Source organism: Leptidea sinapis, chromosome 11 (genome assembly GCF_905404315.1).
Source record: "Leptidea sinapis chromosome 11, ilLepSina1.1, whole genome shotgun sequence".
NCBI lineage: Eukaryota > Metazoa > Arthropoda > Insecta > Lepidoptera > Pieridae > Leptidea > Leptidea sinapis.
The window spans coordinates 4,446,520-4,461,611 of record NC_066275.1 but is presented as its reverse complement, the minus strand read 5'-3'; the positions used below and the strand labels follow the sequence as shown (position 1 = coordinate 4,461,611).

Here is a 15,092-nt window from a genome sequence, read left to right as displayed (position 1 = left end):
AAATGTCCACTTTAATCAAAGTAAAGAATAAAGAAAAACTAAGATACAATTAGTTAATTATGAATGAAATGAATTAAGAATATAATTAGACATTCATATCGGTGAGACAATCAAACGAAGCCAAGCGTCACGCCTGGTGAACAAACGCTTTCATTATTGTAAATCTAAGTAAATATTATGATGCTATTTGATGCGTGCGCCGCGCTAGCTGGTCGACGGTCGCTGGTCCCTGCTACTACATAGAATACAGACAGACAAGATGAACGTTTTAAGTCAGTGTTGCAACGAAATATTCTCTTTTTACACGCTTTTTATTAGAGTCACCTGTATGTTTGTTTGTTTGTAACCGACTCATTAGGGCGCGATTTTGACCATTTTGACATTAAACTTCCAGATTTCGTTCAAACTTCGTAGATCTATATATCGAGGGCCGATGACAATAAATGTATTTGGATAAAATTATTCCATTTTTCGATTTGCAAAATAAGATTCTGTTTATTTATATAATTTTCATCTATCGTCTATAAGGCAGGAATTGATTCTAATTTTAAATTTCAATCATTATGTTAAACCGATCTTATATCGGATAACAAAGAGAATTTTTAAATTAATAATGCAAATAATAGTTTTAAAAACACGCTTTTTTAAATAAACCAAACTAAAAAGTGGGAAATATTTTATATTTTTTCGTTTCGGTTCTATAGAATGCGTGTTTTTTAGTTTTTTTTTTACTACTATTTATTCTTCACTACTCATTTATAGCTACTCTTTTGTACCAATCATATTGTATTCTTTGATATTCTTTAAAACACAGTTTTGGATTACTTCAATAAGTCTTTTTTATTTATATTTATTTATAATTTGATACGTTGTTATTAATCGTTTCATTGTAGACATAGAGCACTTTCTTTCTGATCTGCGAGTAATATGCGTTCGTTCAGCCAAAGACAGAAAAGTTATTTAGACATTTTATCAATTGATTCATGAGATTTTTTAGACCGCTTTGGACTAATGGTGGTCTGAGAGAGAATAAATGGCGTAGGAAACTCGCCTAGTCTGCTGTTTTCTGCTGCTTACTAATACTTTAAAACACTGATTTAAATTTCACACCATTAATATCTAGTCCCAGCCGGCTTCATCGTTTAACTATATAACAACAATAACTATGAATTTACCACGGACGAGTAAAAATAGAAGGACTCCGTGTCATCTTACATAACAGTGAAGCACCAAAATAAGCCAGTACACGAGTTAATACATAGCCCCACGCACACACTTACACTTATACAAGCCGATCGGCCGCCATTATGAGATTTGCCATCGTCTGACAGATCAGTTTGCGTCGCAATAAAATATTTTAAAAATGCCGTTGTGCGTTGTGAAAAAGTGTAAAAACGATACAATAAAAGTATTTGTGGCCATATGTGGGAGTAAAAATTGTGTATAAGGTATCCCCCGTAACCGCACACACACTAGCATAAAGGTGCTTCACTTGCTAATATCAAGGCGCGGAGTCCTTCTTTTTTTATATCTTGGTATTTACTTCATCTTTTACATTAATTTACATTTACAGAAATCAAAGTTATAAAAAACAAATAACTTATATAACATCCTGTAACGTATCTACTTAATTATATAATCAACTTTACAAAGCCAAAGAAATATACATAAATATCACTTTACATCCCATTTTATTGATCAACGAAATCTGTTATTTAATGGCTTTAAAGGCCCGTGCGCCTCGTTTTTGCAATTTTATCGTCTGTTGTTCATAATGTTGGAAATATTGAATAATTTATGAAGGGGCAACAACAGTGTTAGACTTTAGTGAAACCTGGAGAGTTTAGGCACATGAAACACTATATTGCCTTATTTGTGGTTAGAACGCGTATTTTAATAGTCAGTGTAAGAAACTTGATATGGATGCGATGTATATTAGACAGACAGAGGGTAATTTGATCTATGTGCAGTCCTTGATATTCTGAATAAAATAATCTGACTAAAATAATATTTCAATGAGAAATAGAAAAGTATAAAAAAATGTATTTTACAAGGCTTAGAAAGCAAAGTCTGCCAAAATGAACTAACAAATATCGTAATATACATAATATTATGTATATTAATTATAGTAAAAGAAACTATAGTTTCACAATACGTATTATATACTAATATTACGTACAGATAATTTACATGCGAAAGTGGAAAGTAAGCGTTGTGGTGCGTTTAAAAACGTTAAGTAACAGTTTGGTAGGCGCGGAACTTTACACTCGTTCACCTACTGCCATGCTGAGGAGCCGGTGAGTGGTGACGTAACGAACGGAACTCGGGGGTAATCCCACGATCCTCTGCTCGGGATACATTTACACCACTGCATCGAAGGGCTCCTTTTTACACAGAACTTTAATCGTTTTAGCATATAAAATTAAAAACAAAATATTTCTTTAACAAAAAGTAGAAAAAACTAGGGGCGGATGTCTCCCATTAAGGTTATCGCCTATGTTGGGAGGCACGCTCTTTAACCTTTATTTATGATAAACAAAATTACAATAATTAAATACTTTCAAGCTATTTATAGAAGCTAACTGATATAAATATAAATTAACCTTTTTTTACTACAAACAAAATTGCAAAAATTATATACTTTAAAGTTATTTATAAAAGACGACTGACAAAAGGGAAGACACGATTCAGAGAAGGGGGGGAGTAGGATATGGTCAGGAGTGGTCTGAAGTGAGTTCAGAAGGGAAATTTTTACCTATAGTGTGTGTCAATTTACAAGCTTTTTCTGTTTTTCGCTACATTTTGTAAAAACAAATAGAGACCCATAATCTTATAAAGAAGGTAATTGTTAATGACATAAATTTTTAATGCGCATTAGGAAACTTTCCATATTCATTATTTCGAGTGGGGGGGCCTTTATCCGTGTACATTTTATTTCATTTAATTTAACTTTAAACTGCTTGTAAAAACGTCATTTTAGCATTAGCGTGTACAATACACGTTAAGCAAGCAGATAAACTGACAAACAATAAAATTCTAAATACTATTTATTTACCCACAGTTACATAAGTTCAATGTGTATAAATTGATTTTTTTTTAAATATTTATTGTACAGATACGGCACAATTACGATTTTATTATATTTTGTAAAATAGTCAACAATACTGTTTTCCGGTGTTTTGCAATAAATCATATATATTAATAAGTATAAGTCAGAAATATAGTGTATATGTAGCTGATTCATAATAAAAGTAATTTTTCTTTAATTTCAGATGGCTCCCGTGACCCACATACGGCTATGTGCCGTAATTTGGCTGTTCTGCGTAATCACTGCCAAGGCTGATTCAAGCGACAACACAACAACAACAAAAACCATCAGAACAACAATACTACCATCTCGGACGACGCGGACAGAACTTAAAGTCTCAAGGAGTCTCAATCCCCTCGACACGCAAACGGTTAACGTACGAACTAAAGCTGGCCATCTCACACAACTCATTGTAAAGAAAAAGGATAAAACAACAACACACGGAAGTACAACCCACGCACCAACAACTGTCTCAATCAAAACCACTTTACCCAATTTTATGTTGAACTCTACTGATGACAAGCAGAATAAAACTGATACCAGGGATCAGAGGAAATTGAATTTAGGTCAAGTCAATAGTGATTTAGCTGGGTTTGATTACTACATAAACCGAAATAAGCATGAAGAGTTTAGCGATATCAAAGCTGAATATGGTAACTGGTCACCGGTTTCTGTTTACCCTGAATCCCACATCCAGGAAGATGGTGGTAAACCTGACACTGATCCGGAAACCTCCAACTATTATCCAACCTATGACAATGAAAAGAAAACTGAAAATAAAAAAGTATATATAACTTCAACAAGCTACATGGACTACAACGGTCCAATAAAAAGTTACAGGTTCGATCCACACAACCCCGTCATTAAAAATGATAGAAACCCTGTTTATATTGAGGTAGTGAGCACAAAAGTATCCGATGATGAAAGCAAATCCCTTAAAGTACCAGACCCTGTTATGATAAGTTCAGAACCTATGCATATTAAGAAAGCAATTGACAAATATAATAAACGGGGACGATCAATTTTAACTTTAGGGAATGACGGTATACCTGAAATTCAGGGCATCAGAGTGCCGGATGACGAATCTGACAAGAAAACTTGGAGAAATGCCCGTGTAGTTAACGGTGAACTGCTGCCTTATCCCGAAGGTTATACCCCAGCTAAAGCTATACCTGAAGCGGATGTGTACCCCGATCTTTCATCGGCCGATCCATCTCAAAACTTAGGTCCCTTCACAAAAGAGGACAACTTTGAACAAACAGATGGACCTTTCACTAAATTTGATAATATTAAATTTGATAACGATGATTTCGTTCCTTCCTATCCGTACAAATATAAAAAGGAAAACCTTTTTGTTAAAACGGGGTATGGCCCATTTACTAAAGCTGATAATTCTAAGGTTGCAAATTCTAAATTGATTGATTATATTAAGCAAATAAATGAACAAGAATCAAAACGTGATTACTTCAGTGGACGCAGTTCTCGAGCTAACAACGGTGACTTAGATTTTGCTGAGAGCCACATCCAAAGGCGTATGTTACATCACCCCGGTGAAACAAATTTTCCTAATTCCGTAATGTACACCCCCAAAAATGCAAAACCAGGGTTTGATGAAAGTGTAAGAAACCCTGTCCTTCAATATGCTCACCCAGATCTTGGTGTTCAGCCTGCTAAAGCTGCTAGGGACTTTGAAAACAAAGACAGAAAGATCAAGTACTATACAAGTGGACCCAAAAGCGCTCATCCCTATCCAATGGAGCCTATTAATGGGTACAATCAGCAACGTAGTCAAAACATAGCAGTGTCAAACAGATATTATGAAGATGAATATAACAAGTTCTCGTATTATGATCACAGCCCAGCGAAATATCCATACAGTTATGGTTACGTTAAACGCACACCGGAGCCATCTCTATGGAAAAGATTCACTGACTCCATGAAGGATACAATAAACAGTGCAAGTGAAACAGTGCACCAGTTTACTAGACCTATAATAGATCCGATAGCCAAGGTAACTCAACCTGTATTCGATCCCATAGTAGAAGCTACACATAAAATCACGCAAAACTTAGGTTTATATCCGTCAAGTAACGCTATACAAAATCAAAGATACGCACAAGATAAAATAGGAGTGGCCGCTGTTGGTTCAGGTGCACCAGCTATGCTTCCTGCTCTTGGCTTAATGGCCGGGGGTGCAGCGTTGGGCCTTGGTGCCGTTGCAGTGGGACGTCTCTTAGATGTTAACTTAATGCGGAGCGCTGACAACTCCGACAGCATGGAAAAGGAACATAAGAGATCGTTCAGTGACGGTATCTACGACTACGATCGAACGATCTTAAGTAGTCAAAAGTTCTTTGATGATAATTACAAGATGCCTAGCGAAAATGTCTATGTTGTGATGTCTCCAGATTCTGGAGCTCGGACAAAACGTAATGCGGTGCTTTACCAGCCTATTAATGATATGAGTGGAGCTAGAAGGCGCCGCAGCGTGAAAAGAGCGCTCAACGATATGACTGAAAACATTCAGATGATCGATGCCGGTCCTGGACAGCCGGGTCTGACCGCTGCAGCCATGGTCCTGGTTAAACAGACTGATTGGAGGGACTCACAGTGTGCCAAGTTCACATTCTGTAAAGTGCTCACCTCCCAATCTTCGGACTCCTTATTTGCTATGGAAAAGAAAATGGAGTCACTTTTAAAAATGTGAGTTTAACTTATTGATAATATTTCTTTTTTTTATGGAAAACGAGGACAAACGAGCGTACTGGTCACCTCAATTCTCTTGCAACACCAGCGAAATCACAGGAGCATTGCCGGTCTTTAACGAAGGTATGTTTTTTGAAGGTACCCATGTCGTATCGTCCCGGAAACACCGCACAAGGAAGCTCATTCCACAGCTTTTAATAAAGGCTAAAATTCCACATAGTATTAGGAAGACGTAAATCATCTACTTAATAAAAATAAGTCTACCTCAGGATACATATTACATACATAATAGATGTTTATAGTTTATACTAATATATGATCAAATCGGATTCCAAATGTATCTTCGACCATACGTCAAATTTTTGTTCGTGTACCATTACAAAAATATTAGAGATTTGCCTAAAACTATATAGTGCATTAATTACTTAAATTAGCACGTGTACCTTCACTAAACTCTAGAGGCACACAGCGACTTAAACATCACACCCGTTCTACTTGTAGCAATGGCATTTTCTCTTTGCCAAGCAGGATGGCAAACAACCATCAGCCATAGATCAACTATCAAATACGCAAGCTCCAATCTACAAGGAATGGTTTACCAACATTACCAAATACCAATGGTATTTGATAATCAGGAGTCACCAACAGCTTGAGACGGCTTGGTGGCAAGGCCTGGATATTTAAAACCAAGTTCTGTAGTACAAATTGATAACAGATCACAACTCAAGCAAAATCCACGTTTATCGTCAAAATCGGCCAGGAACATTCAATTATCCAAATGTACACTCTAACTTCAATCAACCCACCTTACTTAGTATTAAAAACACATTTAACTATCATTTTAACAATTTGCTAGTTAAATGTTCCAAGTATCACGACATTTTCCTCTTTCCATTTGATTGAGAACATTTCCTGTTTTCCACTAATTTCTTGGAACTCTGTACAACCTTTATGTCACCGCCTTACACGGCACTTGGCTTTACGGATGAGTGAAAATTAATAACATATTAGATTATTAGTATTCAAACAAATATTATAGCGCGTTAAAATTTAATTGCAAATTTTCATACCGATGTTCCGAAACGCCTTGTGATTTCAACTGTCTGAACCGGAGAATTTGAATGAAATCGGGGCGAGAAAAATTAGTTCGATAAATGTTTGAAACCTTGCAGCTTTTATCGCTTCATGCCACTTGTTGAATGTCCATTGTCATTCGAAACGTCTCAAGTTGTCAACTTCCATGCATTAATTGTCGCTTCGGCCTTTAACGTTAATAATAAACTTACAACCTGATTGTTAAGTAGATGTTTATGTATGTATGTAGTATTTGATATAATGAAAATATCAACTTTAAATAAATAAAACGAACTTGAGTTATTGTCTTTTTGTCGTTTTGAAAATCACCTCTGAATGATTTTTATATCGAGAAATAATCTCATTAGCCACAGCCTCAATGTTAAATCAATCTAGATCTCGTCTAATACCAATACGAGCCAAGACCTTTTTTCAATAACATTGGTTGGCGCAGTCTTCTCTTTCCGCCATTTTTGCTATATATTGAAAATATTTTAATATATCCGTTAGAGCTGACTGTTTGAAATTCATTCGATCTCGGTTCCAATCTTTTGTTGAACAACAAGAGTTCATTAACTTAAATCAATCAATCAATGTTATCACGCTATTAGTAAAAATTTATCTGTGTGTGTGATCTAGAGGTCTATTACCAAAATCGAAAGCCGAATTTTCGGTCCGAAACGAAAGAATGACGAACTCCGAATAAATCCTATTACCAAGGTACTTCGGATCCGAATAGTTCGGACGGATTTCGTTTTGGAACCATAGACTTATATTCATAAAAACTGAAGTTGTAGTTACGATTATAATAATGTTAAACAACGAAGAAGTAAATGTCAAGACTTAATGTCTAATCGCGAACTTTGTATCGATCGTCGGATCCGAAACACTTTCGTAATAGGAAAAAATACGATCCGTCAAGCGAAACTTCGTATTTCGATTTTAGTAATAGGGCTCCAGATGTGATGTAAATCCGTAATCTAATGACGTTTTTTACATAATTAGTTACTTAGAAAATCTTGTCACTAGGTTTGTAACACTATCCGCTAGTTGCAAAAAGCATCTTTAAAGTTAATGTTTCATTAAATACTTATAATATCGTCACTTTCTTTTTTATTTTGACAGTCAAATATAGGATGTGATTTACGGCCGTTCCCAATATATTATCTACAGATTGAGATAAATTACTACCTTCTACTGTCAGTAATTAGCTGTCAATAATCTGAAGCTATAATAGAATATACCCAATAAGTCATTCTTATCGCCTTATATTGGGACGCGTGAATTGCAATTTCCATACAAACTTCTATCGCTGGTAAGCTATAGTCGTCCCATTGACAGACAGCGATAAGGTGAGTTATCGTCGATAAGTTTATTGGGACAGAAAAGTCAACGAAATTTACGATTTTTATCTCAAGTAAGAGATAGACTGAATATTGGGAACGGCCGTTACTCTATTGAACTAAGCTTCTTAAACACTGTATTTATTTATAACTAAATTGAAAAAAGAGTTAATAAACCGGATACTTATGATGTAATACAAGTTATTCGGGCACGCAGACCCGCGTTACATAACATATAGCTATTCGCGTGTCATAACAGACCGCTTGTCGCCAGTTACGTAAAATATAATAATAATATTATAAGTGAAAGTAACTCAACGGCATTCCGATTTCCGAGCGAGCGGTCAGAAGTATTATTATTGCGGAAATATTAATTGATAACTACACGTATATTTTATTATTTTACCTACGTACATAATTATCACGAACATAATAAGCAAGGTCAAGGATTTCTTTCTTTATTTGTTTTATTTACGACTAGACGAGCAGGACGTTCGGCTGATGGTTGGCCGTTCAGGATTCTTGAAAAGCCCAAAAATCTGAGTGGCACTACAATTGCGCTTGTCACCTCGAGACATAAGATGTTCTCTTTTGTCCTATATATAAGTATATATATATTTAAGACTCATTTGCCCAGTGATTCCACTAGCTACGACGCCCTTCAGACCGAAACACAGTAATGCTCCAGAATTTTTGGGTTTTTCAAGAATCCTGAGCGGCACTGCGTTGTAGGGCGAATCAACTACCTTCAGCTGAACATCCTTCTCGTCTCGTCCCTTATTTTCATAAAGAATAACGAAGACCGTATAGGAGTAGTATAAGAACGCTACATACTATTAGCGCTGGTCACGTAGGTTCATCCAATGAGAACCAACCCTATTACAAAGGCTGAGATATATAGAGCGTACTGAAACTTTGCTCAGACTTTACTTAAGTAAAACATAGCTAAGTATAAGCTTAGCATAAGCTTTTATTTCGTTGCACAAATAAAACTGAAAACAAAATTTTATGAATGTTGCGGGACTCGAACCCGCGACCTCTCGCGTTCCGTGCGAGCGCTCTTTCCAACTTAGCTAACCGTTCGAGTGACGTATCGTTGATAAAATCTTGTATATAATCTTTCAACTCTCAGGTTGTGGCTTCATCTACAGGATCTACTTTACAGTTGATAACCTGCTCAACCCTAATATTTTCAAATTGACTTGAGATGTCGCTCTTGCAAATCTAAACAATTTGTTATATATAATTTTTTTTTAGATTATAGAATATAATTTATAATAGATTTTTACTTAATTATTAATGTAACTAACCAGTTCAACATTATGAGCAGTACTAGATCTTACAATTGGAATATTAAACAACATATTGTTTGATCGTCAGGCTATCCCGAGGGAACAGCGAGAGCGCGTCGTCCGTGGCACACCAGCTCGGGGACGTGATGGCAGCCAGCCGGGACCACGACTGCTCCAGGTTCTACTGCGAAACTAAATAGAGGCACCAGCCCAGTAGTATCATACATAATACAGAGTGGGAATCAACAACTATTTCCGTAAAAAATTATGTATGAAATGTTTCAAAGTACCTACCTATAAGTGTTTACCGCGGCAAAAATGAATGTGACTGATGTAGGAGCACTGACCTCTACTATATACCACTGGACTGGCGGCTGTCAAAGTGCCTGTTTGATATTCGCCATTTTGGCGCTGTTGGCCATGTAGCGAGAGTCTGCGGTACTAAAACTAGTGTTGACAACCTCAGCAAACATCGATAGATGGTGGGAAACTATTTACAAAACAAAAATTGTGTAGTTTATATTATATTGATTCTTGAAGTATAAATAGCACAGAAAACGAACGAGATTAATTTGAATTAATTACATTTTGAAATGAAAAAATACTTCAGAGTATTGTACGTTCCTCCGCAGCCATTTGTATTATACGTCAAATTAGTTCACAGTAAAAACACTCAAAATACGGAACAGCTTGTCCAGTAGTATTTATACAGGTCAATGTGTAGGAGCAATGAGAATTATAGCCGCCATTTTAGGAGATGTCACTTTCGACATTTAAAGAGCCTACATCGTTAAATAATTAAAACATTATTGGACACATTTTGTGAGTCACATTCATAAAAATATAATTTGCAAGTTATTTCAACTTATGAAATAAATGAAAAAACAAAGAAGAAAACTACAGATTTGCAGAGTTTTCTAATGTAAATGTAACATCTAGTTCCTTGTGGCACTGGTTGGTAGCATAAACAAACATAAACATCTATATCTGTCGTCTAGTATGTGGTTATAATTTTAACACTTTTTTAATGGAAAAATATAATGGTATAGTTTTTCCAACAATACAATTAAGTACCTATTAAATCAATCACAATTTTTAAAAGAAGCGTCGATAATAAAGCATATTATTATATATAAAATAACATAAAAATGTGATGGTAATAGTTTGAGTGATGTTAATTTTATTATTTTGTTGTTAGGTAAATAATAATTGTCCAATATAATCATTACTTAGAGTCAGTATTGGAATGCTTACAAACAATATTGCCATACCGAAATATACAAGTTCGCTACATTAGACCGTATGGATGGATTGCTATAATTACTTTTCACAAAGCCATAATCAGAAATATATTACTGCAGACTAAAAGTCTCATCCCGTTTTAGACTTTAATGATAGAACGCGTAAGATGTACTTACGGCCGTTCCCAATATACTATCTAGATAAATTACTACCTTCTACTGTCAGTAATTAGCTGTCAATAATCTGAAGCTGTCTCAATATACCCGTATCAGTCATTCTTATCGCTTTATATTGGGACGCGTGAATTACAATTTCCATACAAACTTCTATCGCTGGTAAGCTATACGTCCTCCCATTGACAGACAGCGTGTACGGATCAAGTGAGTTACCGTCGATTAGTTTATTGGGACAGAAAAGTCAACGATAGTTACGATTTTTATGTCAAGTAGGCCACAACTGGAAATAGACTGAATATTGGGAACGGCCGTTAATAAGTAATTGATAGTCTTTCCAAAACAAAATTCAAATATATTTTTTAGCAGATGTACTTAATTGTATAATCATAAGTACAGGCTGCTTGCTACATACTGTTGTTAACTACTCTATCTAAGAAAAATACCAAGTCAAGAAATATTTGGTACCCATTAAAACGTAAATCGTCCATATTATGGTAGGTTAGATAGAATTTAATAATTTATTGTTATTTATAAGACGCTCATTATCTTTATTATTTTTTAACTTAATATACGCCTTGTATTTTTATTTACCAATTGGGTACTCAAGATGTCTCATATGTTAGGTAGGTATCTAGTAAAGGAAAGATATTAAAGATACCAGCTTCATACACGGACGAGTAAAAAAAGGACTCCGGGCCGTGATATTAGCAAGTGAAGCACCGTTATGCTAGTGTGTGTGCGGTTACGGGTGATACTAGTTACTACACAATTTTTTCTCCCTTAAATAATCATATATGGCCACAAATACGTTTTTACACTTTTTCACAACGCAAGACGGCATTTTTAAAATATTTTATTCTGATGCAAACTGATCTGTCACAGACGATGACAATTCTCATAATGGCCGCCCATCCGCCTGTAGTAGTGTAAATGTGTGCGTGGGGCTATGTATTTACACGTTCATCGGCTTGTTTTCGTGCTACACTGTTATGAAAGGTGACACGGAGTCCTTATTTTTTTACTAGTTCGTGGTTTCATAATGTCTTCAAGTGACTGATCACTCGCTTTAAGGTTGTAGGACCAATATGATGTGAACGATTCGTTCGGTTGCACTCTTTCTTGTCACTCGTTCAAAGCAACAGCAGTTCAGTGAACGTAGACCGACCCTAAGTGCAACCAGAAATAACGATGCAGTACCTGTACAATTGAGGTATCTTTACAACCTCACGGTCAAATGTGATCACCTATCTTAAAGTGACTATTGTGCCCTAGCACAACTAAAATATAAAAATATATTTTATCTGAATAAAATATATTAGTTATGTAATGAAAATATTTATTATCAAAATAGAAGTCTGAGCCTGTAGGTTCTATAACCTAAGTATTTTCTTTGTCATAACATTATGTATCATTCCAAAGGCTATATAATTCACTTGAGATCTATTAGATATGAGATAATAACTAATTTATTTAAATTATTGTTCGTGCAAGTAAGATGTAAATATGCTTCAAATATTTAAATTATTTTATTTATATTTACAATAAAGTATTACAAATATCTGATGTTTTATTTAAATTTTATGTAATAGCAACAAAGTGCTGTGATTTACATGTGTGTCAAAGAATATATATGCGAAGAAACTTTCACAAAATCATACTGTTTCTTATGAAGTAAAACTACATATTATGTTGAAAATTTTCATCAAGACTTAAATAATGCCATATTTTTTTTTAAATCCTACTAGAATAAATAGCACCCTTAATCCTTAAATTTGTTCTTATTTGGTAAAGTATAATTATATATCGACGGTGGAAAGGAAAATTTACTAAGCATCACTTTTTGCGAAATTGAGTTATATACATCAAACGATTCAGAAAAAAAAACTGCATCGTTCAGTCTCACTCTCATGCTTCTATAATGACTTTTATTGTCGCTTAGGTATTCGAATCTTAGGTGATTTTATAAAGTTTCCGGCGACTAAACGATAACTTTCTAACCTTTTTATAAAAAATGCCACATAGACAATTTTCCAATATAAGATATTGTACATAGTAAATTTTACCCGATTTTTATTTTTAGTACTTTGGATTTTAGGTTTTTTTTACTCGGACCAAAAAAATAAAAAAAAAACACTAAGATATTTTTGCTCTCTTGTTTTATTTTTGTTTTTGTGACTTAGATATTTTTACCATAACGGAAGTTATTGTAATTTGGCGGTCAGTCAATAATTGCCCTTTCCCACTATTTTAAATATGTCGTTTATTAATTTTTTCTTGAATAAATTCAATTTTATAGTATGTCGCTTGGTAAAACATGACCTGCTTTTACACTTTACTTTATAAACATTTTTGTCACTTAGATATATGTCACGTGGTTTGATTTTTATATGAATACGGCGGTTGTCAGATTTACAAGGGATGCGTTGTCGTTTAGTATCAGAGCGGTATGAGCTATATGGGGCTGTTAGGAACAAAAACACATTCAGGGCGCGACGAACCGTCGCTTGGTTATCACGTGTGTCTGCACTCACGTCGGTCAGACTGCATTCTATAGTAAGTAAATCAATAAAATATTATAATCAATAAAATATTATTTTCAATTATGTAATAGTAAATTTTACACCTACTTACATGAGCTAGGTTATTAAAATTATTTCCTATTTGATTTTAAAAGTCTTTTGTATTTTTTTTATATTTACAGCTATGAAGAAATGGAAGATGTAAAGGAATACGAAGGGCTAATTACTAAATCTCTTCGTCATGAGCAGTAATGGCGAATCCATGCTGTTATATTAAGCTCGTAAGCTAGCGGTATATAATCTTTGTTTCTACGAAAACGATACCCGAAAAGTATTTTTATTGGGACGAAAGCGACGGTGCCAATTAAATTGCCAGTATCCTGCACAGATATATAAAATCTTTTTACGAAAGAGGCACAATAAAACACTTACTCCTTACTGCGACTGCTACCCAGGTCAAAATCGAAATAGGATGGTTTTGACGATGATACACTCGACTTTACAGATATGCAATAATCTAGACAGTACATGCCAGTTGACAGTGTTCATGTAGTCAGCGAAAATAGTTTAAAGAAAAATATCATCTATGCACCCTCGCAATAGTACACTTTGTGTTTGCCAGTGTTTGCCACTGCTAGGAAAGAGCCCTTTCCATATGAAGTTGAAAAACTCAGCTATGAAGACTTATAAATGGGTATAGCTATAACAAATAAATATTTTAAAGGTAATCTTGTAGGAAAAATTAATAAAATTAGAATTGCCACCTTCAAAAAGAATAAGCCTTCAAAGATATCTGTGAAGTACACAAATAACAAATCTGTAAATTGGAATGAAATCCAGATTCATTCCAAAACTGAAATCCCGCCTATGACATCATGTTAGCGCTCTCATCTCCCAATAGCCACAGTAAAGTATGACGATTTAATTAAACTTTGTAAAGACAATGTTATTCCTTACTCATTTTCAACACGAGTATATTAATCTACCAAATTCTCTTCTCTTCTCTCTTTGCCTAAATCTGATATTGAAGATATTACTGATTGAAGATATTTATAACGAAAAAGCTTACTTTCTTACATATTCAATAGCTTAATAAATGTTAAAGAGTGAAGAATAATTTTTTATTTCTTTCTACTTTTTCATATATTTTTGCTACAAAAATAATTGTTACTAATCATGTTATAGTATTTAATTAGTAATGGTAAGATAATGGTTTGATTATAATGAAGTGATATCTTTATAATTTTACTTATTTGTATTAGAAGGCTTTAAAACACAAAGGGTCAAAGAAGTTCAGAATTCTAATGAATGCTCTGTGACTTTATTTACTTAAGTTTTACGTACGTTTTTTTTTAATTTATTTCATGTAACACGTACATAGATTTCATTTTAAACCTTATAGTCTTATTGATTTATAAATCTTCGATAAATAATAGATCTCAATATAGGTAAATTTAGGAAAAAGCTGGAAAAATTTGGCTGGTTATAAAAACGAAACTCAGTTCTGATTTTGGATTTTAGTAGATAAGGTTCTTTCTTTTTTTTTTAAATATTAACAGATTGTGATTTTGTCTTATTTCCATTTGTTTCCACGAATTTAAGAAAGGGATTTTTTTTAATTATTGTTTTGTTAAAACTTAAAACTATTACGT

General features: G+C 34.2%; 1 protein-coding gene across 1 annotated transcript in view; it reads left to right on the top strand.

Annotated features, from left to right (window-relative positions):
* Positions 1-12,479, top strand: part of LOC126966698 (uncharacterized) — a 30,665-nt gene extending 18,186 nt beyond the window's left edge. The window contains exons 2-3 of the mRNA XM_050810898.1: positions 3,273-5,791; positions 9,592-12,479. Coding sequence (XP_050666855.1) covers positions 3,273-5,791; positions 9,592-9,703 — 2,631 coding nt within the window. The 3' untranslated portion in view covers positions 9,704-12,479. The remainder of the gene's footprint in view (positions 1-3,272; positions 5,792-9,591) is intronic.
* Positions 12,480-15,092: the final 2,613 nt, after the last annotated feature.